Below are 22,614 nucleotides of genomic sequence, written 5' to 3' on the forward strand. Positions count from 1 at the left end.
AAAAACGCTTTGCTGCAGTCAAGAAGTTTTAAAACGCAGCTGCCTGATGAATTTTGGTCAGTGTTTGCATCTATCCACCTAACCCACTCGGGAGTTAGGTCTAGAATTTTGGAAGTGGTCGGCATCGCTGCCAGCATGAAAACCAAATGTTATAAGCGCACTGTCATCTGGAGGGAATTTAGTTTTGTTGTAACGTAGGTGGCAGTATGTCCAAAACTTCGACCAAATCCACTCGCGAAAATTTGCCTCAAGTTGGCACTTGCTTACATTCAGCGATCGAGGACTGGCTGCGGCGCGATCGGGAGTGTAGTCATTCTTCGATCCCTATTGGACGACTGCACTGCGTTCGCTTGCAAACGGAATGTAAACAAGTGCCAACTTAGCTGACGCCATCTCTGAGTTTATCATTTTCCAGCGTGTTTGTTATGAGTCTCTAATTTAAGTATAACCGTGATTAAAGTCAACCAATTTTAAGACATCACTGAAGTAAAGGCCAAATGAAGGTGTCGAGAGCGTATTTAGTGGAAATACGTCCGAATATGAAATGAGGAAACATGAAGGGGGGGGGGTGTAGGTAGCGACCCCATAAAGTTATTTGATTCAGCATAAATTCATCAATACTTTCAAATGTCTACAATTTCCAGTGGCCGATTGCCTGAATGCACTGCACAAGCGCCGCGGTGCAGATGATTCCTCCGAATCAATTACACTACTCAGAAGACTTAAGGGACTTACGGGAAGTCCTGAGGGTATGAATTGGACTCCAAAAAGGAACCGAGCCATAGCAACTATTGCCGAATTTAATCGGCATTTTAATGTTTTACATATACTGGGGAAAAAAACACATTGGTTCTAGAGTCCAACAGTCTATGAAGGAAATTTGATTCATGTGGCATGGGTACCAACATTTCACCGAAAGATTCATAGGTCGGTGTAACCAACGTATACCATTCAAGAAGAGCGGCTTCTGGCGGAATCTGGTTACGGCAGCGAATCGGGATGAGCTGACCTTGTGCTTTCGTATCTGCTCGAGGGGCATGGTTGGCAGGGGGTGGTAGGCCGTCTACCGCCTTCATGAGTACTGAATTAACTAGAAGGGCCGCCTCATACACACCCGCAATGAATTGATCGCGCTCATTTCTTGCGAGCGCAAATTCTGACAGCCAATTCCAGTCCCCAGGTGGGTTGATAGGTCCTCGAATGGCAGGTGGTAGTGCAATACCTCCGCGGTTGTACATCACAAATCGGATCGAAGGCCAATGTGTATGGCCATGGCAGCAAAAGTCTAGACTCTTGAAAACATTGACAAGAAAAAGGATTCTTGATTCGATCAGATTTAAGCTTAAATCAAAAGGAAATCCGCTCAAATTAAGAGGCTTGGTTCTTGATTTAAGCTTAAATCTGATTGAATCAAGAGTATTTTTTCTTGTCAATGTTTTTAAGAGTCTGGAATCTAGATCCAATGTGTTTTTTCCAGTGTATGTATAGAACTTTACCCTAACCGCCGCATTCCAATAACTTATATTCACTACCGGTTATTGGGAGTTTGAATTTTTTCGCGGCACCATCTTTTTATAATATTCTCCAAGTTTTTCACCAGAAGTTCTCCAATTTTTAGCTTGGTTTTTTCTCTGCTAAACACGATCCAATTGATTCTGTACCATCTTATCGTCCTATATGGTTTTTGCTTCCTGCTGAGATGCGGCAAACGACAAGCAACGTACACCACGGAGTGTCACCTCTCAACTATCGTAACGTAAACACCGCGCTTTTGAAATTGATTTCCTCTTATCACTACTATTGTATTTTTGTAATGTAAATCATTGTACATTCTACATATTGTTTCTTTATCTACATGAGCTACGTCATTTGAATTTTTGTGAAGCTTCTGTTTGTGTCAAAACAGAATGCTTCCAAGGATGCAAGAAGTATCAGTGTATGAATGTGAATCTTAGCCAGCAAGATCATAGTACCCTTGCCATGTAATGAATGCTGATAGATCTCACTCACTCTCTGTCATTGACATCTCCTTCCTTTCTCTTCTGTTACACTACTATTACATACTTTACATTTTGCAATGTTATCCAAATATCATGATTTGGCCCTGGTTATGATGGCCAGATTAGTTCCACTTTTCTTACTATTTCATACATATGTTGCTCAATACCTGATAAAGTTTGAATTGAGAGCAGCAAATACCGATGCTTTCCTAATAAGCAAACTGGATTTGCAACCAGCAAATACTTAATTGATCAAGCAATATTGATGCTGAACTGCTGACAGGATCTCGATATCATTAGACTTGATGTTGTGATTCAATTTTGACTCATGTGCCTTAAATTCCTAGAAATTTGTGAGCAATATCGCATTATCATCATTTGAACGAATACTTTGACAAAAATGCAACAAAGTGCGTTACTAATAGTAGGAACATGTGAATACAAAACGCCAAGGTGTTAAGAGAGATACATTTATTAGATTGTAGCTGAAGCTTTTCGATCCTTGCGATCTTTATCAAGGCTAAAGGTGCATTAAGGAAAATATGACTTTGGAGTAGTTTGGCATTAAACAAGAGCCTTAAATTTTTCTCTGTCAAAATATTTTGAACGTTGCAAAAAATCCTCAAACTTGGTCCTCATTATTATGGAGGAATAAGACTTTGAATCTCTTTCCTATGGTTCAAGTTTGGTGCATCTACGTTACCTAAATACTTCGTCCATGTGCACTTGTGTCCGGCAGAAAAGGACCTAAACTTTTAATTGTACCTATATTCATGGTCATTCCATCAAATACCTGTGGGTCATTTTTATTTGAAGAAAAAGCTTCTGGCCTTGGCCATTTGATGACTTGATTTGGTCAAGAATGCCTAGACGTCTTTCAAAGGGAGACTGTCGATCATATTCAAAAAAAGCAGAGATGCCCTGCTTTTATTTTTTTCTGAGAGTAAGTCAAATCTCATTTGATTTGTAATTTTTCCCCAATTGCAGAAATAGTAGGAAACTGATCAGCAGCATCATAAAAAAATTTAAAGCCTTATGTGTCACTTTTCTTACGGGAGGTCAAAGAAATAAAATGATATATTACGTAAGCTTTTTTCAATGATGCCCATACACAGAGGGAAAATGTGTCATTGGTGTTATTCACGAGATTATCCGTTTAGCTCCCAAATTTTTACAATCACTGGGGACGAGTCAGAGTTTACTAATTGGATGAAACTCATTTTCCTCCCGAAGAGAAAATTGCGGTTAGTAAAACAATTTTTGGCTGTAAAGAAATTTCTGGGCGAGATAAAGTTTGACTTACAGTATCCAAGATTATTTGCTTTAACGCAGGGAAGAAAATTCAACATTTTTGTATACAATTATGATGTATTAAAGTCAAAAACATGTGAACACACTTGCAGCATAGAATAATAAATGCTAGTTATTATTCTATGCTTGCAGCATCAATATGACCTCTCATATTTAATTGAGGGTGGCTGAATCCTGTACTGATGATTACTGAGTGAGTTGTAGGTGAATCAATATCAAGAATTGCTGGTTGAATCTTTGGCTCATAAAAAAATGTCTCTCATCAAAACATATAGATCGTGAATATTACTTAGGGCCCAAGAAGGCGAACCTCCAGTGACAAACTCCTACCGAGAAACAAGAATGAGCAAAAATTTATACATTGCGGATTGTTAAGTTGAAATGTGACAGGTATTTTGTCAATGCAATTAGAAGATGTTTCTTTCTGAAGAGTCCGATGATTCAACTCCTCAATTTTTATCCACTCATCAAAGAGCATGATATACAAGTACTATGCAGTTTGAGCGTAAAGAACAAAAAATTGATTGATACTAATTGGCTGTAAAAGAAACACGATGCGATGAATAGGGATAAGTACAACTTAAGTTTCGAACTTTTGCAACAGAACTATGAAAGTGACACGAAAATTAGAGAACCTGGATTGAGTGAATAGCTTTGAATATGAATTTCTAGTACCGAACTAATCTGGCTAAGAAAAAATGAATTATTTCATGAAATTTTAGGATTATTACGTCGTCCTAGAATTGCACATGATTGCACTATTGTTATCAGCATACCAGCCCTTATCTCTGTTATCAAAACTGTGTTTATAACCTCACAAACAGCTTCTCAACGGTTTGTGGTTTGTGCAGAAAATTGAAGGTTTTTCGGTGAAACTCGTTTGCCGTATCTCGGCAGGGAGGGTCGTCTGTCCTATATGCCACGTATTCATATTCGTTAGCGATTTGTCCCTTGATTTTTTAGTCCACGATCTTTCCATGCCTTAAAATTGTTATATCTTCCCCAGTCCACATCTGAGATTCCAAAACAATACCTTGCACCCTGGCACGGGTTTCTAGGCCGCATAAATTATGACAGGTAAATGTAAACCGATCAGGCGCCGATTTTTCTACGCTTGCTTTGAGCGAACCTTTAACAGGTTCGCTACTTTCATAATCAGGTTTTTGTTCACTGCACTGGGATAAAAAGTCGCTTGGATCTAGAGTCCAGACTCTTAATAACGTTGACCAGGAAAAATACACTCGATTCAATCCGATATTTCCTTGAGTCGAAGAGCCAAGCCTCTTGATTTATGCGGATTTACTTTTGATTCAAGCTAAAAGTCCGATTGAATCAAGAGTATTTCTTCTTGTCAGTGTTTTTAAGAGTCTGGACTCTAGATCCAAGCGAATTTTAATCCAGTGTGCCAATCATGGGTGTTCCAATAATTATTGAAGAGAATAAACATCAACCATCTATTTTTTTCCACAGAGACCTCTTAAAATGGTGCTTTTGAAATGTTTAGATCTGGAAAAAAGTTCCAAAGCAAGAGGCTCGGAGGGAGCGAATAGTCCGGAAAATCTTGGACCAACGGAATACGAGCACCAGTGCAATATTTGCTTCAAAACCTTTAAAAAGGTACCTGAATTAGATATGCCCAAATTTTACCTGCAGGGTTGCCTGTCGAGTGGAAACTTACAGCTTACACTTGCTGCATAAAGTAGAAAACTGAAGTTACTAGAACACTTGGGAGGCTCCTTACGTAGATGGAATCACCAGCAGATTCATAATTATCAATAAGTCATCGTTTTTATTAGTTTTTTTTTTAGTCCACGCATCCCATGATGTACCCGTCATATCTTCGCGACGACATGCAACCCTGCTCTCGAGTATTCTCGTGAGGATTGGTGTGAGCACTAACCACAAACTTGCGTGAATTTATCAAAATAAGTGTGTATTAATACAGGGTGTGCCTTTTCTTCTTACCTCCTAACAATGCATTTTCCCCTTTTCCTTAGATTTCCATCTATGTATTTTTCGTAAGAAATATATAGCGTAGTATATGTATTGTTATGACAATGAAGAGGGAAACAATTGAGGTGAACGAAAAGGGTTTATTCATAATTCTGGAATCCGCTAGGACATGATGCACGACATGATGTATAAAAAATTGTATGACACGATATTGCAGGCGGTGTGAGCCGAGCTCGTTGCTTCGTTGCCCGCTTGGGGGCTATGGTCAAAGTCTGGACAATATAGTATTTATAAAATTGTACACGTTTAATGCATTAATTTATGGGTAAGGACGATTTACATTTTTTCGGATCGTTCCTCTGCATAACTGACAATATATATCGTGGATGCGTTAACTTATCGATCGTCTCGAATAAATCGACTTTACTTTCTTCTCCTTCCTTATCAAGCCATGCGCTTAATTTATCTATTAGAATGTCTGTGGAATTCCTCGAATTCTTGAAATTCTTTTGTGCCTGTGGGAGCTATGTGTAACTAGAAATTTCCAAATTTCAGGCACACACTAACACTATTGCACATGGGAGACTGACACTAGGTGTAGACACACTTGTTTCACACACTGATTTTAGTTAAACATTTTTTAAACGTAAATAACACCTCGAAAAATTCGAAAAATCGGGAGTGATAATGACACGGGCTGATGTCCATCGTAGTTTTCATCGTGCTTTAGGCGAGGCTTTATCTAGAGAAAATGGATGTACCTATCAGTGACAGGTGATACTGGTGCGTACGATCCTTGCTGATACGGAGAGGAACGAAAACTTACCTTTGACGCGCTCACTCGGCGGTAGCCTAAAATCGGACCCGCGGCGAAAGGAGGTGGTTGCAGGAAAAGTTGAATATCTCAACAACCCTTGGGACAAATCACAAAAACCTTAGCTTTTTTTAACGCTGGAAGTAATGCCTACAAAACCCTATTTATAGATTTGCTCTAGCTGTAACAGTTTCGGAGAAATCAAATAGGGAAACTTACTTTTTGGGATACCCTCGTAATTTTTACACCTTTTTTCTCACACTTTACGTAAGGTGCGAGCTCTTTGAATTGAGATCCTCGTTGAATTAAGGTCTCTTGATAGTCCAGTCCATGTTGAAATACGCTCGGTTTTATCAAAAAAATCTTCATCAGGATACTCGTTTTCGGCCTGTATCGTAGCCTTTTTCCCGCAGGTCGTCAATCAATGTCACCCATTCATCAGCACTTAGATTTGCATCCTTCAAGACCCGCCCATTTAAAAGTAAATCCAAACTTTTGTCGGTGAACTTATCGTCCTGAATATGGTTTTTACAACGCCGGCTTTCTTCAGGGATAATAATCCGCTTTTCTAGCAGGGTCTCTAATCGCAGAGGTTTCGAGGTACGAATCAGATGTGGTTTGCGGACACCCTTACACAAGATCTTATACTAACGCGCACTCCTTACAGCATATTTATCTGATAGAGTTATTTTCGCCCCTGTTTTGTAAAGGTTGACTTTTCCCGCTAGGGGAAAAGCCGCCTCTTGGGACCGGAGTCCCGAAGGGATGATGGGTGGGACATCAAAAAGAAAGAACAACGGAGTTATGAGGAACCCTTCTAACTTGTCCAACCTCCACGCGAGACCGCACAAATCATAACACACTAAAAAACTAAGGAGAGAACGAAGATTCAGCCCCGAAGGGCTGATTTTTTCCCCCTTTTTTTGTTGGGTGGGGAGGGGGGGGGGGGCTCTCGTCTACGGCCCGAAGAGGAAAATTGCTGATTTATTACACGTCGAATTGTGGCAGCTTTGAGTAATCGTCTTATTTGCCGTATTGACAATGTAGAAGATATGATTTCTGGAATGGGGGCTCTCGTCTACGGTCCGAAGAGGAAAATTGCTGATTTATTACACGTCGAATTGTGGCAGCTTTGAGTAATCGTCTTATTTGCCGTATTGACAATGTAGAAGATATGATTTCTGGAATGGGTACGGCCTGCTATACGGCATGATCGATTTAGGGTTTCTACATAAAAAATATGGTTGTTACCCTCGTAGGGGGATCCGTTAATCTTGTAAATTACATCTTCCTTCTCCAAATCGTTTATCGCTCGGACCAATTGCGGGTGATTACTTATTGGGGAATCCGACAAACTGCCGTATGTTGGTTTGCAACGCCTTCGACGGAGATCACTCCCAAGGGGTTGCGCGGTCACGAGAGATCCAGGAACGGGAATGACTGAAGGCATAGAGAAAAAAAAGGAGGTGTTTGCATCTTGAGGATTTGTACCCACCTACGTCATCAATGTAAACAAGACGCTCGTTGAGGGTTATGTTGACGCTGTAAAAACGGACCATAATGTCCGATTTTTTTACTTAAATCAACTCTTTATTTAATTTCAAGCACTTTTTATAGAATGACTTTTTCCCTTAAATTACACCATTTCCAAGAAAATCGACAGGATAAAAACGTCGCTGTACCCAATGACGTCATCAAAGCTATAGATACTCTATGAAAAATTCCAAGATGCCCGAAATGCAAACACCTCCTTTTTTTTCTCTATGGACTGAAGGCCTTTGGTTGGTGTTTTCGGTTTCCTCCGCCTGCGCGCTGTTGGCGGAGGAAACCGAAAACAGCAAGTTACAAGATTCTGGCGGGAGGGTTATTGACTCTTTACAGTTTCTTTTGGGACAGACACACTTTCAGATCGACGCTTGGATTTGTAGCACTGCGTGCGGAACCAGATCCCCATTAGAGAATATTTTGCAAATAGGCGGGCGAACGCTTCTAGCGGGAGGCGGCGACTCCGGGAGGCTCCGCGAGTGGCACAGCGTCCGCTGATCCGGGACCGGCTCCGCCTCGGCCGCCGAGGACGCGGAGACCTCGTCACCACGGGGCTAGCCCGGGAGACGAAACGGTCCAAGGCGCCCGAGGGCCGACCAAAGGCTCTGACGGCCACCGGGCGCCCGGGCCACCTTTGGCGCCGCGCCCGGGAAAGAAAAAAATTTGGGCGAACTCCCCCCGAATCAAGGAAAAACTTACACTCCGGTAGCGGGTCACGGTCCATTTCAAGAATAAAAAACACGAAAACACACGTAAAAAAAAGGAGAAAAACGACAGAAAAATAAAATACACTTCTTATATCAGGCGATATTCTCTCAAGAAAATTTTCAACAACAACTTTCACGTCTAACTTACTTCTTAGGGAGAAACCCCCGACAACGAGGTGATATGATTCTTTAGTGCCTTTCGATGCCGTCGTCCAATAAAACTGAATGTTACCGTTATACAAACTTCTTATATATTCCTCGAAACATGGGCGAAAACGTGGAAAAATGTTATCGTTTTCCACTTTTTCCCATTCAATGTCGAGATAAACTTTTACTGGGCGGTTTTCGGAATCGGCGGAGCACGCTCGCTTTCGCACAGCGCGGGACTCGGAGACGGGGGTGAAAAATATTGGGAATCAGGAACCTCAAAGGAACCGCAGGAGAGAGAATACTCACTTTTGGAAGGGAACAAACTTTTCTTATTGGTTTAAAACAAAAGAGCACACTGAAAATACAAGACCAACTTTTTGCGACAACAACTTTTTTAGGTTAACAACTCTCACTAAGAAAACTCCTCCCTTTCCAAATCTCCATCAGCTGATGTCGATCGGGGCTTGGACAGGGAGGTTCGGGAGACGTCGGAGCAGCTAAGAAGGGCTCCAAGTCAGAGATGGGAGGGTGACCAAGATCCTCGTGAAGGAGGGTATGGTGCCTCGCACTCTTCCCCAGAGCCGAACACTTCAAGCAGTCCCGAGAACTGCGGCATACGGCCGCGGCGGATGGGTGATTGCCCAGGCAATTGAGGCAGCGCCCCAACTCCTGGACATAGGAGAGCCGACCCTCAGGGGAGAGGCCGGTTAGCCAACCGCAGTCGAACACGCTGTGCACGTTCTGGCACAGGGTGCACCAGGGTGCTCGACGACGGCTGGCAAACGCTAGGGGACGGGGAACTTCAGACCAAAAGCCGGGGGATCGCGCAGCCTCGCGCTCACGCTTACAGGGTGCTCGACGACGGCTGGCAAACGCTCGGGGACGGGGAACTTCAGACCAAAAGCCGGGGGATCGCGCAGCCTCGCGCTCACGCTTACAGGGTGCTCGACGACGGCTGGCAAACGCTAGGGGACGGGGAACCTCAGACCAAAAGCCGGGGGCTCGCGCAGCCTCGCGCTCACGCTCACAGGGTGCACCAGGGTGCTCGACGACGGCTGGCAAAGGCTAGGGACCGATTTATCCAAGCCTTTTAGCAGGTTCATATAATGAGCGGACGGCATGAACACCTCAAGAGGGAGTGCCGACGACATTCTTTTAAAATTGGACTTGTTTACGAAGTGGACTCCTCGCATATTCGGTTGCGTATGAATATGATATGTTCTCTCGTTTGTGGCAGGTTGGTCAATTATGGTTATGGCAGGCTGCTTGTGCTCACCAATAGGAGTTACTTTGCATCTGAAACATACATTAACAACCATTCCTAGTATTAATTCAAAAAGTTCCTTGTATTGTCCTTTCAATCCCTACAAGAAAAGAACAGTAGTAACTGAAGTAATTCATCAAATACTATCAATATACTTAAGTGTCCTGTCCTTAAGTATACCGAAATGGTGACCCCTGAAAAAGTTATACGAAACAATTATAATCTCCACATCCTTCTTTACATGTTTTCCCCTCTTCAAAATTCATTCACAGAACATCGTCACCCTAACCGGAAATCTTCTTAAGTGTTTCAGAATTCCCCTACTAATTTACATATTCTCTCATGTCTGTTTTAAAAAACCCTCAGTTTCCTAGAGTTCCGACAAACATTAGTATAAATTTTCATGATTTCTTACCTTATTTCCGTAAATTTGAGGGATGTAGTGGGTCCCTCAGAACCCGAATCGGGGGGCGACGGAGTTGAATCCGAACTGATTGCCGCTTCTGACATATCATAAGAACACTGGAATTTAGAGATAACTGAAAATTTAAGCACCAGGGTGCTCGACGACGACTGGCAAACGCTAGGGGACGGGGAACCTCAGACCATAAGCCCGGGGATCGCGCAGCCTCGCGCTCACGCTCACAGGGTGCACCAGGGTGCTCAACGACGGCTGGCAAACGCTAGGGGACGGGGAACCTCAGACCCCACGCTGAAGGCGCTTGAGCCGCCAGACGTCCAGTTGTCCTCAGACGGGACCGGCGACCACTCCTCCGGTGGGGCGGGAGGGACTGCGGCTCCTCGACCGCGCGAACCCCGGAGGAAGTTGACGGGTAATCCCAAAATGAGGGAGGGGAATGGGCGAGACTCTGCGGCGGGTAGGCGGTGGGAGGGCGGCTGGCGGACGAGAGAACGTCGGGTCGGCGGTCAGATGCGGGATACACGGCGGGATGGCGGTCAGACAAGGGATGCACGGTGGGTTGACGATCAGACAAGGGAGGCACGGTGGGTTGACGATCAGACAAGGTATGCACGATGGGTTGACGATCAGACAAGGGATGCACGGTGGGTTGACGATCAGACAAAGGATGCACGATGGGTTGACGATCAGACAAGGGATGCACGATGGGTTGACGGTCAGACAAGGGATGCACGATGGGTTGACGACTCGGAGGCGGCCTCGCCCGGCCCGTCGACGTTGCCGCCGGGGGGTCGAACGGAGCTCCATGATGCACCCGCCAGTCCTCCTCGCCGTCCGGGACGAGAAACACTGGGATATGTCGATATTTAGTGTCTCCTTTTTCCGCTTACTGTCTACTTTTGGAGCAGTTTTCAAGACTTCTTTGTTAATAACCTCCACGTCCTTATTGAAAGGACTGAAACCTCCACGTCCTTATTAAGAGGACTGACATGTTGTGATGCGTTGATATTTACTGTCTCCTTTTTCTGCTTACTGTCTACTTTTGGAGCAGTTTTCAAGACTTTTTTGTTAATAACCTCCACGTCCTTATTGAGAGGACTGACATGTTGTGATGCGTTGATATTTACTGTCTCCTTTTTCTGCTGACCGTCTACTTTTGGAGCAGTTTTCAAGACTTTTTTGTATATAACCTCCACGTCCTTATTGAGAGGACTGATATGTTGTGATACGTTGACATGTTGTGTCTCCTTCTAACCATTTCTACTGTGCCTTCTTCCGATGGTTTCTGTGGAGTCTCGTCTTCGACGGCTTTCAACATGGTCGCTTCTCTTTTCTCGACACTCATTTTTCTTCTGCTACTATGACTTGACTATTTAGCCGACAATAACACTGTAAATAAATTTGTAAGAATCTCTTTGATGATCGCGTAAGATTTCTCTTCTGTTAAAAGAGCGAGGGATTGCATGAGTAATGTTCGGATTTCCTTGTACCGGTTTTTCTTCAAGTCACTTACAACCACACCTCTCGTACGGGTAGGCTTGGTGAATTTTATCCAAGAATTTCTTTATCAGATGCGATCGGCACAGAACAATGAAGCACAGTTTTTTTAGTGTATTCTTGGTTGGATCAGAGGTTCAATCGTTATTTACGATGTTATAACAAGTTTTCGAATAAACATCCAGGAGTATCCTGTTTAGTGCCTGACAGGACGCTTGCACTAAAGCGGAGCTCTTATCCACCTATCACATATTTCGCCGTTGGCTTTCTACCTTCTTCGGGGAAAATACAAATCGATTTGCCTCTCGCAGCCATCCACCTTTACTGTCATTTACTGATCTCATGAGTGGAATTCTGACAACGAAACGACCGTCCCCTCCTCTTTTGGTGTCGGAATAAGGAACAGCATGGAGTACACATAAATCTCTTTTTTATAAGGAGGAATGAGTGTTACATCACTACGAGGTTTTCGAATTATCGAGGTTCGAATTATCGAGAGTCCACTGTACCAGTTGAATCTAGATACAAAACGAACCCTTCCGTCGCGTCTCTGCGTCTTGATAACGTCTTCATTGTCCCTTGAGAATTTCTTTTTGCAATCGTGATTGTCACAATAAAAAAATCCTCCGCGGCTGCTGTCTGTGTTGACTTGTATGCATGCCTCATGGTGTTCGACGGTTCTAGACGTACACCGTAAATTTTCAAAGTAAACGAGCAATACCCGTTCACGAATAAAGGTTTCAATTCTGATCACACTCGACCTGCTCTGATTAGGCAGTTTCTTTATAAGCCATAAACACAACGTCCGCCAATATATGACTTCATACACGGGTCCCTCTGATTTTAAAACCACTTTCAGCTTCCTGTTAATCAGGGAAATGCATCACCTTTGGCCCATTTGGGTGACGTCAGTAGGATACTTTCTGCGAAATCCCAGGTCATATCGCCGGCCCTTCTCACTTCGGTCGTCTCGCCGTCCATTCGCCATAAGCCGCGCAATAAAAGTATATTCTCCAGATGAAAGGATCGTGGTGCCTAGGAAATATGGGTCTTCAGCGGATGTGGACGTTTCTGAGATTCGGTGTTCAATCAATGCGAGAAAGTCGATAAGATTCCTCGCATTATCAAAAATAACATTCGATAGGATGAACGTTACTTTCGTCGACGATTTGTCAGGATGTAGGATGTAGGCAATCCAAGAAGCATCATATCGGATGTAAGTAAAATTTCAAATTTAATGGCAACGTGATAATAGAAAAAAAAGGAGTTCAAATCATTCTCGTAAAATTCATTTGAATCGTATAGTCTCGGGGGCAGATTCCCATATCCTAGAATGATGTAGAAAGCGGGTAATGAATTAAGAAACGCACCCCCCCCCCCCCCACCCCCAAAAAAAATCAAAAGAAAACAATACGCCACGTCAAAGTGGAATTTTCCTCTATATAAACAGCTTTCCCAAAATAAATCCTGTTAATTTTAAAAGTAAGCCCCTTTCCTCCTCCTTAAATATTGTGTCAATACAATGTTACGAAAATCCATAGGAACGCTGTAATGTATAAATTAAATACTCCGTAGGCCACCTCTGATATTCGAGCCTTTAACCATCTTTTGACAAGAGGTCCTCTTTTTCTAGGAGAAAATTTAGTTAAGAGGTTCGGAGGACTTTATACCATCGTCATTAAATGGAAGGCAATCTCAGAATAGTGACTATGGTAAAATTTCTAAGTTTCAAGTCAAATATTGTCAATCGGTGTAAGCAGAACGCGAGTTTTAAACAATTCCCCAATTATATCTGAGGGGGGGGGGGTCCGCCTCCTCGAAAGGGGGAAGACTTTTTTTCGGTGGAGGTGAGTGAACCCCCTCCTTCGATATAGCCCTCAAACTAAAATAGAACCCTCGATCGATATGAAAAATTTCACAATACAACAAGATTATTCATACTTTTTCCCCCGATTCCTTTTCTCCTTTTCCTGTCGCCAGCCTATCCACGTTATGATCACATAGCCTACCGTGATTTATTATTTTTCCTTTTTTTTATTCGCCTCAAGAGATTACGTTTCATATGATGATTGTTAACGTGTCGTTGGAGTACGGAGAGGGGATGGCGTCTATTTTTATCAAATTTGAGGACAAACGGCATTGATGCAAAAACAAATACGACTCAGTTTCACCGTTGAAAAATGGATTCTTGTTGATAGTTCATTTTGGCAATGGAAAATTGAACATTAGATTTCTCAACGCATAGATACAAATTGAAAAATTGATTGGCAAATTGACCATTACATAACGAAATCCAATAAAAAGAAAAAAAAAAGAAACCACAAATGAATTTATCCTTAAGGGACAGGATCATCTTTGAATTCGTCTCGTGATAATAATTCGTTCATATAGTCTTGGATAAAATCGTCAAACGATTCCGTCTGAGTGTCCATGCTTCTTTTTACCCCAGCCATTATCTTGCGGGTGGATGTATTTAACCTGGCCAGCTTGGCATCACGGGATAACGTGGGTCTCAGTTTTTTTATCGCATCTGCACACGCCTTCTGAGGGATTATCCCAGTTGCAGGATCGATCTACGAAAGGAAATTAAAAATAAAAGAAAATTAGTGAAAGCTTGAATGCGCAGAGGATTAAAATAGAAGAAAGCATAAAAGTTTACAGCCAATGAAATAATCGAAAAAAAAAAAACGAAAACTTATATTGTAACTATAGCGTCTAAGGGTTGTATTGTTATACAATAAGGAAACAAAAAAACAAAAAAAAAAAAAAAACAAGCCTCCTGGTATAAATTACTTAGGCGTGGTTCGTTTTGGGAATGAGTCTAGTTGAGTTTTTCCAAATCCCATTAAAAATGAAGGAAAATTTAAATCACCCCCAAATATTGACTATTGTCATTAATTTCTCTCGCAAAGGTAAGATACATAGTCTGCAATATAATTCAAAAAGAAAATGTTCCAAAAGAATACATGTCTCGTGGCCCAGTCACGTCAAATACTGTATGGTGGCAAGAAAATCATACGTCTGTACGACAATTGAATCAAAGAATGATACTATTCGGTACTCCATTATACAAAAGAGAAACAAACTTACCAGTGGGTCAAGACTCCCGTAACTCATCTTTCGAGGGGCGCTCGGTCCTGCCTTTGACCAGTAAACAAAAGAAGCTTCAGGATCATTGCCCTCGTCGGATACAGCTGTATCGGAAGAAGAACTGGGTGAGGGTGGGTCTTCGAAAATCGGTGCACCGGTTTCGGGAGATTTTTCAACGTAATCGGCAATATACTCGACAACCTCGCCAGTCGTAGGCTCTACCTGGGGAAGGAGAAAAAGTACCAATGATGGTTAATTACAAGAAGGCAGAGGATTCTATGGACTATTCACATGGTTCACAGAAAGAAAAAAACTTTACACAGTGGCTAATTTTAGTTTGAAATTTAGTTAGCAATGGAAGCCCCGAGCCAAATAGTTAGACAAATTTGAAAAAAAAGGCAATTCTGGACAAATCCATTTCATGATAACTCACCATTTTAACTTTTCGCGGGGGGGTACAATATTGTTTTTTGAGGGCTTCGTAAATTGCGGTTCGAAGTCTTCCTCCATTGGTCATAATTGCTTGTACGAAATTGATCAAAGTCCCAAATGGAACGAAAGGCGGTTCTGCAAAACACAAGAAAATAAAGGAAAAAAATAAAATAAATTATCCGGAAAAAAATAGAAGCATAATGGTAGATTTTAAGAAAAATGAACCACACAGCTTAAAAGTGGTGGCTTGCAATTATCGATTCGCCTTCCACACGAAAAATAACTATTCGGAACAAAGAAAAAATATCCATTATGCAATGGGAACGGGGATAATTAAAAGAAAAAAAATAAAAAAAAAAAATTACACACCATCTGTTCCACACGAGGAAATGGACTCATTAAGCTGTACGACTTTTGCCACCAATCCTTCGGGCAAACTTGGGATATTGAAGTAATGGGCCATCCTTTGAAGCCAACTGACATACTCGTGGGCTGATCGAATTATCGTGTTAGAGGTGTTTATAGGAGATAATTCTTCTTTATTTTCAATTTGAGCCAGGTATGTATTTATGAAAGACATATAGTCCCTCAAGGCGTCGATCCTTTGAAGCATACTGCCGCTGATCCCGGTAATAGATGCTGTGAACAATAAACGATATACCCTATTTACAAAAGTATACAATCGTCATAATATGCCAAAAAGGAAATAAAATATACGATGGTAAAATATTTACCACACACAAAACCAAACACACACAAACCCAAAACACACACAAACAACACAACCAATGGACAATGTATGGTGGACATACACAAAACCAAAACGTTTCGGCTGAAAATTCAGCCATCCTCAGTTGGACAAATCAAATTAAAAATGGTTAAAAATCTAGAATAGTACCTGATAAGTACCTTTCAATAATTATTGGGAATGTTATTATTCTCTGTTTACATGAAGTGATAACTTACATTATCCATACAAATTATACATACCTCTTCCAGGCCACGCAGCATTACATCGAACCATTAGCTGTAAACTTCGCCATTCATCTCGTCGTGATAATCTCCGGACTTCTTTGACCGAGAAACTAGCCGAGTGTGTTGCAAGAATACATGCTTTAAGCTTCCTGCATGGCAAATAATGTCGCGTCCTCCTTTTCCGATGGGAACATTTACACCTCCGACGCCATCCTCATCCGTCCAAACGTAATTTGGAGAGTGGTTCTTGTTTACCCAGGTTTCGTCCTGGCAAATGATCGGTCGACTGTCCTGTGTCATACGGAGTTCGTGTATTTTACGGAGAAACTTGTTTTTGTACGCCACGATGTATATCCTTTCCATTATTTCCTCTCCGATATTTGAAGCCTATGTCCCTCAGGATGCGTAGCACTGATCGTTAACTACCGCTGAAATTGATCCGCCGCTCTACATCCATGTGAAGTTTGGCAGCAGCAGGGTACTCCTTCCGATCCTAGTAATCGAAAATAATGCGCCTCAATAGAGACTTGTCGAAGCTCTCCGGGACGGTAACTTTTACAGTAACCGTTACTCAACCATACAATCACACTCATTGGACGACGACGCGACGTTCCCTCTTTCGTTCGATCTCCGGGTTCGGCTTCTCAGTCGAGTTTCTGATTTCCCGATTTACCGTTTGTTTTCTCGTTGCTCTTTCACTTCCTCCATTTTTTCCAACTCCTCCAGGGCTGCGTTCTGTGGGTTGAGGCTTTCTTTCCCGGCTCTCTTTCCTGGCTCTCTTCGACTTGTTCGGGAGAACCGCCATAAACAGTCGTTTCGACGGCCTCTTTCTTACCGCCGCCTAACTACTTTAGTAGTCCCGGTTTCAAACTTTCAGGAAGGATTGATTGGGGGTTCCTCGACTTGTTTGCAAACAGTGCCTGCAAATAAGCAAGTGTCTTAGCGCAGCCGTTATGATCTCTAAGTGTGAAGTTGTTCGCATTCCAATTCTGTCTTACAACTAAATTCTCTGGGGGGAGAACCCCTCTCGAAAATATCATCGGCGCTGGCTAGTTGGCACCAAAAGCCTATAAAATCCTGAATCATCTCGTCCTAAATTAGCACCTGTTAACAGGAGCGAAACTATTTTCTTTTACTAGGATTTCTACCATCCTGATAGTTGAACCTCTGGATCAAACCTTTGTCATTGGAGTTTTCTAGGTGTGAAGTTGTTCGTATTCCAATTCTGTCTTACAACTAAATTCTCTGGGGGGAGAACCCCTCTCGAAAATATCATCGGCGCTGGCTCAGTTGGCACCAAAAGCCTATAAAATCCTGAATCATCTCGTCCTAAATTAGCACCTGTTTACAGGAGCGAACCTATTTTCATTTACTAGGAGTTCTACCATCCTAATGGTCGAACCTCTGGATCAGATCTTTGTCATTAGATAAGTTTCTATGTAAATTGACTGGCCTATCAAGAAGGCCTACGAATGCGGAGTTTCCTATTTCGCTTCCGTACGCGTCCAACTTGCTCATTTTATTTTCATATTCAGTCGAGCCGTTGCATTCATGTACAGGAAGCACATTTAAGTGGATCTCGTGGTTCCAGTTCTGGACGACATACTCGACCAACGTGGCTTTTAGGTAGGGGTGGTGATGCTCCCGGCCGATGAGCCTTTGACTCAGAGACCTGAACACGCAAGCTCCATTACCGCCGTTTTCAATGACGTGAAACATGACGCAATTCTTATTTAGTCGTTGAACCCTCACTCACGTTGCGTATTAGGAGGGCGAAATATAGGAGAGTTGCGACAATACATAACTCCTGGTTAAAGTCATAGAACGCCAATGGCCAGGAAGTAATACACTTTATTCTTGAAGAAACAACTGCAAAAGAAACACATGATCTTGTTTACCCGCGGTCCAGGATGCGTTGGTAGATTTGGAAAGCGCAGCGACGGCCCCATATCTCTACTCCCTAAAGTACGGCGGGCACGGCGGCTCCGCGGTACACCTGGAGAAGGGTTTTGGTGTTTACTTCGCACTTTAGAAGGAGGCCGCGGAGGGCGAAGAAGAGTCTGATGGCTTTTCCTACGGCCTCCTTCATGTGTTCACCGAATCTTTGCCTAGGGTCCAAGAAAATTCCCAAGTATCGGCCCTTCGTTTCTTCCAGGGGTACCGCTTCGCCAAGTATGGTGACCCTCGGGACACGAGCTGGCTGGTGTGTCCCGAAGGCCATCCTCCAGGACCTCGACGTGCTGAACGACAGTTTGTGTAGACCCGCTCACCCTGAGAGATGATTTAACGCTCTCTGGGGCGTGCCACCGTCGGATCTCCAGGTGTCTCCCCAGACAAGGAGGAGGAGGTCATCCGCGTAGGCGACTATCTCGCAGTTTGGCACGGCCCAGTTCAAGAGGATTGTATCAGGCACCAAGTTCCAGATCTCTGGACCCCGCACTAATCCTTGCGGGGCCCCCTTGGTAAGTGTCTGGAGCACCGTAATACCGCTGTCTGTGATGCTGACGACGCGGTCACGCAGGTAACTTCTCCAGAGCTTGATGATGTTATCTGGGCAGCCCTTGTTTATCATTGCTTTTAGAGCGGAGGGCCACCATACCTTATCGAACGCGCCTTTAACGTCGAGGCTCACGAGCATTACTCGCTGCCCCGACGCGTTCTTCTCCTTTGGAAGCTCGTTTACTCTGCGGACCGCGTCGATCGCGTTGCGGCCCTTGCGGAAACCAAATTGTTGGTCGGCATGGCCGTCGCCGCCCAGAGCAGTTCTTGTGACGATCCCCATTACCCTCTCTAGAAGCTTGCCTACTTCTGAGAGCATTGTAAGGGGACGCCAGTTGGAGATGTCGCTGATGTCTCTGCCCTCTCCACCTTTCGGGATTGTAACGAGTTTTCCCCGCTTCCAGGCGTGGGGAAAGTATCCAGAGGCTGTGAAAATGGAGAGGAGCCAGAGGCGGAGGACAGGGATCCTCTCACGGAGTGCCTTCCCGTGGATCCCGTCTTTGCCCGGGGCCTTCCCTGGCTTAATCTGGGCGGCGGTTTCCGTGACGTTTCTCAGAGTGGGCGGGGGGCAGGAGGGTCCGCCTCGGCCGACCGCGACGAAGTCCCGCACCGCCGCATGTCGATCGTCCTCGGGTACATCGTCGTCAGGCATCATACGGTGAAGCGTTGCCGTGAATACGTCTTGCATCGACTGGGCCTCTCCGTCGGGGTCGGCGTCCTGGGTCGGAATCTCTGCCCGTGGATGTCGATGTTGAAACTTATTGGCAGCGGCTTTGTAGACGACTCCCGAGGGTCCGTATTTGTCCAGGGACTCTTTGCAAAGATTAGAGAAGTATGATTGTCTCTTGGCTTTTAGAAAATCCCTGTATTCTTTCTCTAAGTCTCTTTTCCTGGTCCAAAGGAGGTCCTTTTCCCAGAGTTTTGCCTTTCTGGCTGCAGACAGCGCCCTGAGAACCTCCGTTTTCCTCGTTTCGCACTCCTCGTCCCACCAGGGTCGGTTCCACGAGTGGTGTTACTTGCTTCGTGGACCTTTTAATGATGTTGGTGAAGTCGTCTACCTCGCGGTCGATCGTCGCCTCGTCGGCGCCCTCCGGGCACCTCCTATCTTGAAAAGGCCTTGGAAGTTTCCCCAGTTGGCCTTGTTCAGCTGGGCAAGTGCCGTACCCGGGTTTGGAAACCCTTGTCTAGGCGGTGTGCGGTTTATCTCCGCTTCATACTGAAGGAGCTTGTGACTAGTTATAAAGTGACCCGCCTCGGTCCCGCAAGTCCTCCAATTATCGATCGTAACGTCCCCGCGGGAAAGGGTGAGATCGATCCACGACTTCCCTTGGGCGTTTTCAAAGGTGGGTGGCGAGGACGGGTCGTTTCAGACTGTTAGGTCGAGGGCGCTGACTAAAGTTAAGAGGCCACCAACTGGTGCAACCCCTCTGATTTGGACAGAAGAAGTGATCTCTGACATCGTACTACCAACACTGATATTTTTCCATACTACCAACCCTTCCCCTAATATCAATCGTTGGGATATTAGGAAAATTGAATGAGCAATATTGCAATAGGAAAGAATTAAAAATTTAATAACACTAGGTGAAGGTCAGCCCTCTGACTACAAATTATTGCCCAGCAAAAATAATTGATACAAAGGAAATTAATGAACACCATCTTTGACGTAGCAAAGTTAGGCCTAAAAATAATGAATACAATTTTTTGACAGGAAAGTTGCTACAAAAGATATAAATGACTACAATCTTTGTCGCTTACCCTGGAGTTTGAATAGAATGTGACCTACAAACGAACAAATCTTTATTTCTGGGAAAAGCCGTTGGAATCGTTTCGTATGAAGACCACTTGTCAAGAGGGTCTCTTGCCTCTGCAGCTACATCTCGATCAGTTTCTTCAGAATAAACAGTTTCATGCAAAACACTTAGTAAATTGTAGAAATTGATCCTGTCAACTGTCTTATTATCCTCATCCGTCCACCCGTTCGAAGTAGATCGAATGGCAGCATGTGCACTTTTCCTTCTGGTGGTCGCTAATTGTTTCAACTTCTGTAACCTTCTCATACCGGTTTGTTGATTTTTTTTTTTTTTTTTTTTTTTTTTTTTTTTTTTTTTTTATGATTCGGAATATTTTTTGTTTGATTCGTTACAGGAGCAGTTCCTATCTCAACACTATAAAACTCACGAGAGTAAACAATGGGAGTGCGATGTTTGCTCCAAAAGTTTTACCACCAAGTACTTTTTAAAGAAACACAAGCGTTTACATACCGGTGAGTCTGTCTCTCTTTATGAATCGCAGTCGTCGCTTTTATGAAAGTGAATTTTTATCGATCTCCTAAAGAGAAAATTCCCGTAAAAAAAGATCCCCCGATAAAATATTTAAAGTCAATTAACGAAGACGGAAATAAATTCCTGAATGCATCGTTCAATAGGTGCAACTTAAAGTTGCACCCAAATAAAGGAGTGTCTCTTCCTCCTTTCTAGCTCCCCCTCTCTGCTCTGGAGTAGGTTTGCTAATATTGGTGCGCGTGCTGGGAAGGATTTGAGACAATATCCTCTTTTCGTCATAATTTTTGGAAGAAGGACATTCATGCGCTGAAGAAATTTACTAACGAATTAGAGTCGAAGCCGCCTGTAGAATATATACAGGGTGTCTCGCGAAAAAGGAGCCACCTTGAATATCTGCCGAACGCGTCGGAATTTAGAAAAAGCGATAAAAGACATTACTTAAATCGAAATTTTCAAAAGGTACCCCTACTTTTTGATTTCAGAAATCAATTCTACGCCAAAAAACAAGCCACCCTGGCCGAACCGGATTTAAATCGGACAATTTTCCAGCGATTGGCAGAGGTTGAAAGATTTTTGTCATGCTCTTTTCAAAAATTCCCCACGCTCAATGGAATTGCCGTATCAAACCAAACTCTCCGCCGAAAAAATTCTTAAACATTGCACTTTCAATTAAAACAAGAAAAGGAAAGGAAAAAACCACAAAAAACCAAAAAAAAAGAATCGATCCTTCGTTTCCTCTGTGACATGTTTCAGCTGTTGAGCGGTCAGCTCTTGGCATCCTGCAGTGATCCGATTTTTCAAGTCCTCCATGTTCAAGGGTTTGGTTTTGTACACAACCGATTTTAAATGTCTCCATAGGAAAAAGTCCATTGAAGTGAGATCTGGGGACCTCGGTGGCCATTAAATGGCGCCTCGGCGCCCAATTCAATGTCCGACGAAAGCAACATTCAAAAAATTCCGCACCGCGAGTGCATAGTGCGGTGGTGCTCCGTCCTGTTGGAAAAACATCTGATCGAATGGCAGTGGATCGTCGGGATTTTCACAAATTGCTCGTAAACCAGGGAAAATCATTTCCTCCAGTTGCTGTAGGTAATTTAGACCATTCAAATTGTCTTCGTAAAAGATTGGTCCAACAATTTGTCCTCTGAAGATCCCGGCCTAAGCTTTTATCTTCTGGGGCCACTGTGATTCGCCTTCTCTAAATTCGTGGGGATTGGTTTCACACCAATATTGAGTGTTTTGGGTGTTGACTCGGCCGTCCAAAAAAAAAAAAACAGCTTTCGTCGGACCAACAAATTTTGTCCAAGATGTTAGGATCTTCACTGAGCCATGCTGTCATGTGCCCGCTAAACTGCAGCCTCTGGTCCGGGTCCCCGTCACCAAGTGCATGAAGGATTCGCATTTTGTACGGCTTGATTTCGCACTTTTTGAAAATGCGGTGGATCGTAGCGCGAGAAGTACTATTATCCAAATCGTCCTCTAGGACTCTGAGACTGCGTCTTGGACTCAAGGTTCGCTCTCCAAGTATCACCAAGTCCGTCAACTCCTCACGAGGTTGCGGCCCCGACTCAGGCTTTCGTCCAACACTACCAGTCTGAGGAAACTTCGAGAAAAGCTCTAACACGTACGTATGACGAACATTTTTACCAGGATCAGCTTGGTTAAATGCGG

General features: G+C 43.5%; 2 protein-coding genes across 3 annotated transcripts in view; one reads left to right on the forward strand and one right to left on the reverse strand.

Moving 5' to 3' along the window:
* Window positions 1–22,614, forward strand: part of LOC109043503 (uncharacterized) — a 62,440-nt gene that overhangs the window by 32,060 nt on the left and 7,766 nt on the right. For both annotated transcript variants that reach the window (XM_072302251.1, XM_019060713.2), the window contains 2 exons: window positions 4,816–4,928; window positions 20,807–20,924. In XM_072302251.1, coding sequence (XP_072158352.1) covers window positions 4,816–4,928; window positions 20,807–20,924 — 231 coding nt within the window. The remainder of the gene's footprint in view (window positions 1–4,815; window positions 4,929–20,806; window positions 20,925–22,614) is intronic.
* Window positions 13,828–16,931, reverse strand: LOC140224983 (uncharacterized). The gene is made up of 4 exons (XM_072302253.1): window positions 15,554–16,931; window positions 15,186–15,319; window positions 14,753–14,974; window positions 13,828–14,235 (listed from the first exon to the last, which is right to left on the reverse strand). Exons 1-4 carry the CDS (start codon window positions 15,795–15,797, stop codon window positions 13,999–14,001), a joined length of 837 nt encoding a protein of 278 aa, XP_072158354.1. The 5' UTR covers window positions 15,798–16,931; the 3' UTR covers window positions 13,828–13,998.

This window comes from Bemisia tabaci, chromosome 7, assembly GCF_918797505.1.
Source record: "Bemisia tabaci chromosome 7, PGI_BMITA_v3".
Taxonomy (NCBI): domain Eukaryota; kingdom Metazoa; phylum Arthropoda; class Insecta; order Hemiptera; family Aleyrodidae; genus Bemisia; species Bemisia tabaci.

What these genes read in the sequence shown, in the direction of transcription:
- LOC140224983 (XM_072302253.1), bottom strand. Translation starts at nt 15,797, where the DNA reads ATGCTTCAAAGGATCGACGCCTTGAGGGACTATATGTCTTTCATAAAT. An exon ending in TTCCTCGTGTGGAACAGATG is followed by an intron (nt 15,320 to 15,553) that starts GTGTGTAATTTT and finishes TGTGTTTTGCAG; the next exon opens with AACCGCCTTTCGTTCCATTT. An exon ending in CCCCGCGAAAAGTTAAAATG is followed by an intron (nt 14,975 to 15,185) that starts GTGAGTTATCAT and finishes CTCCTTCCCCAG; the next exon opens with GTAGAGCCTACGACTGGCGA.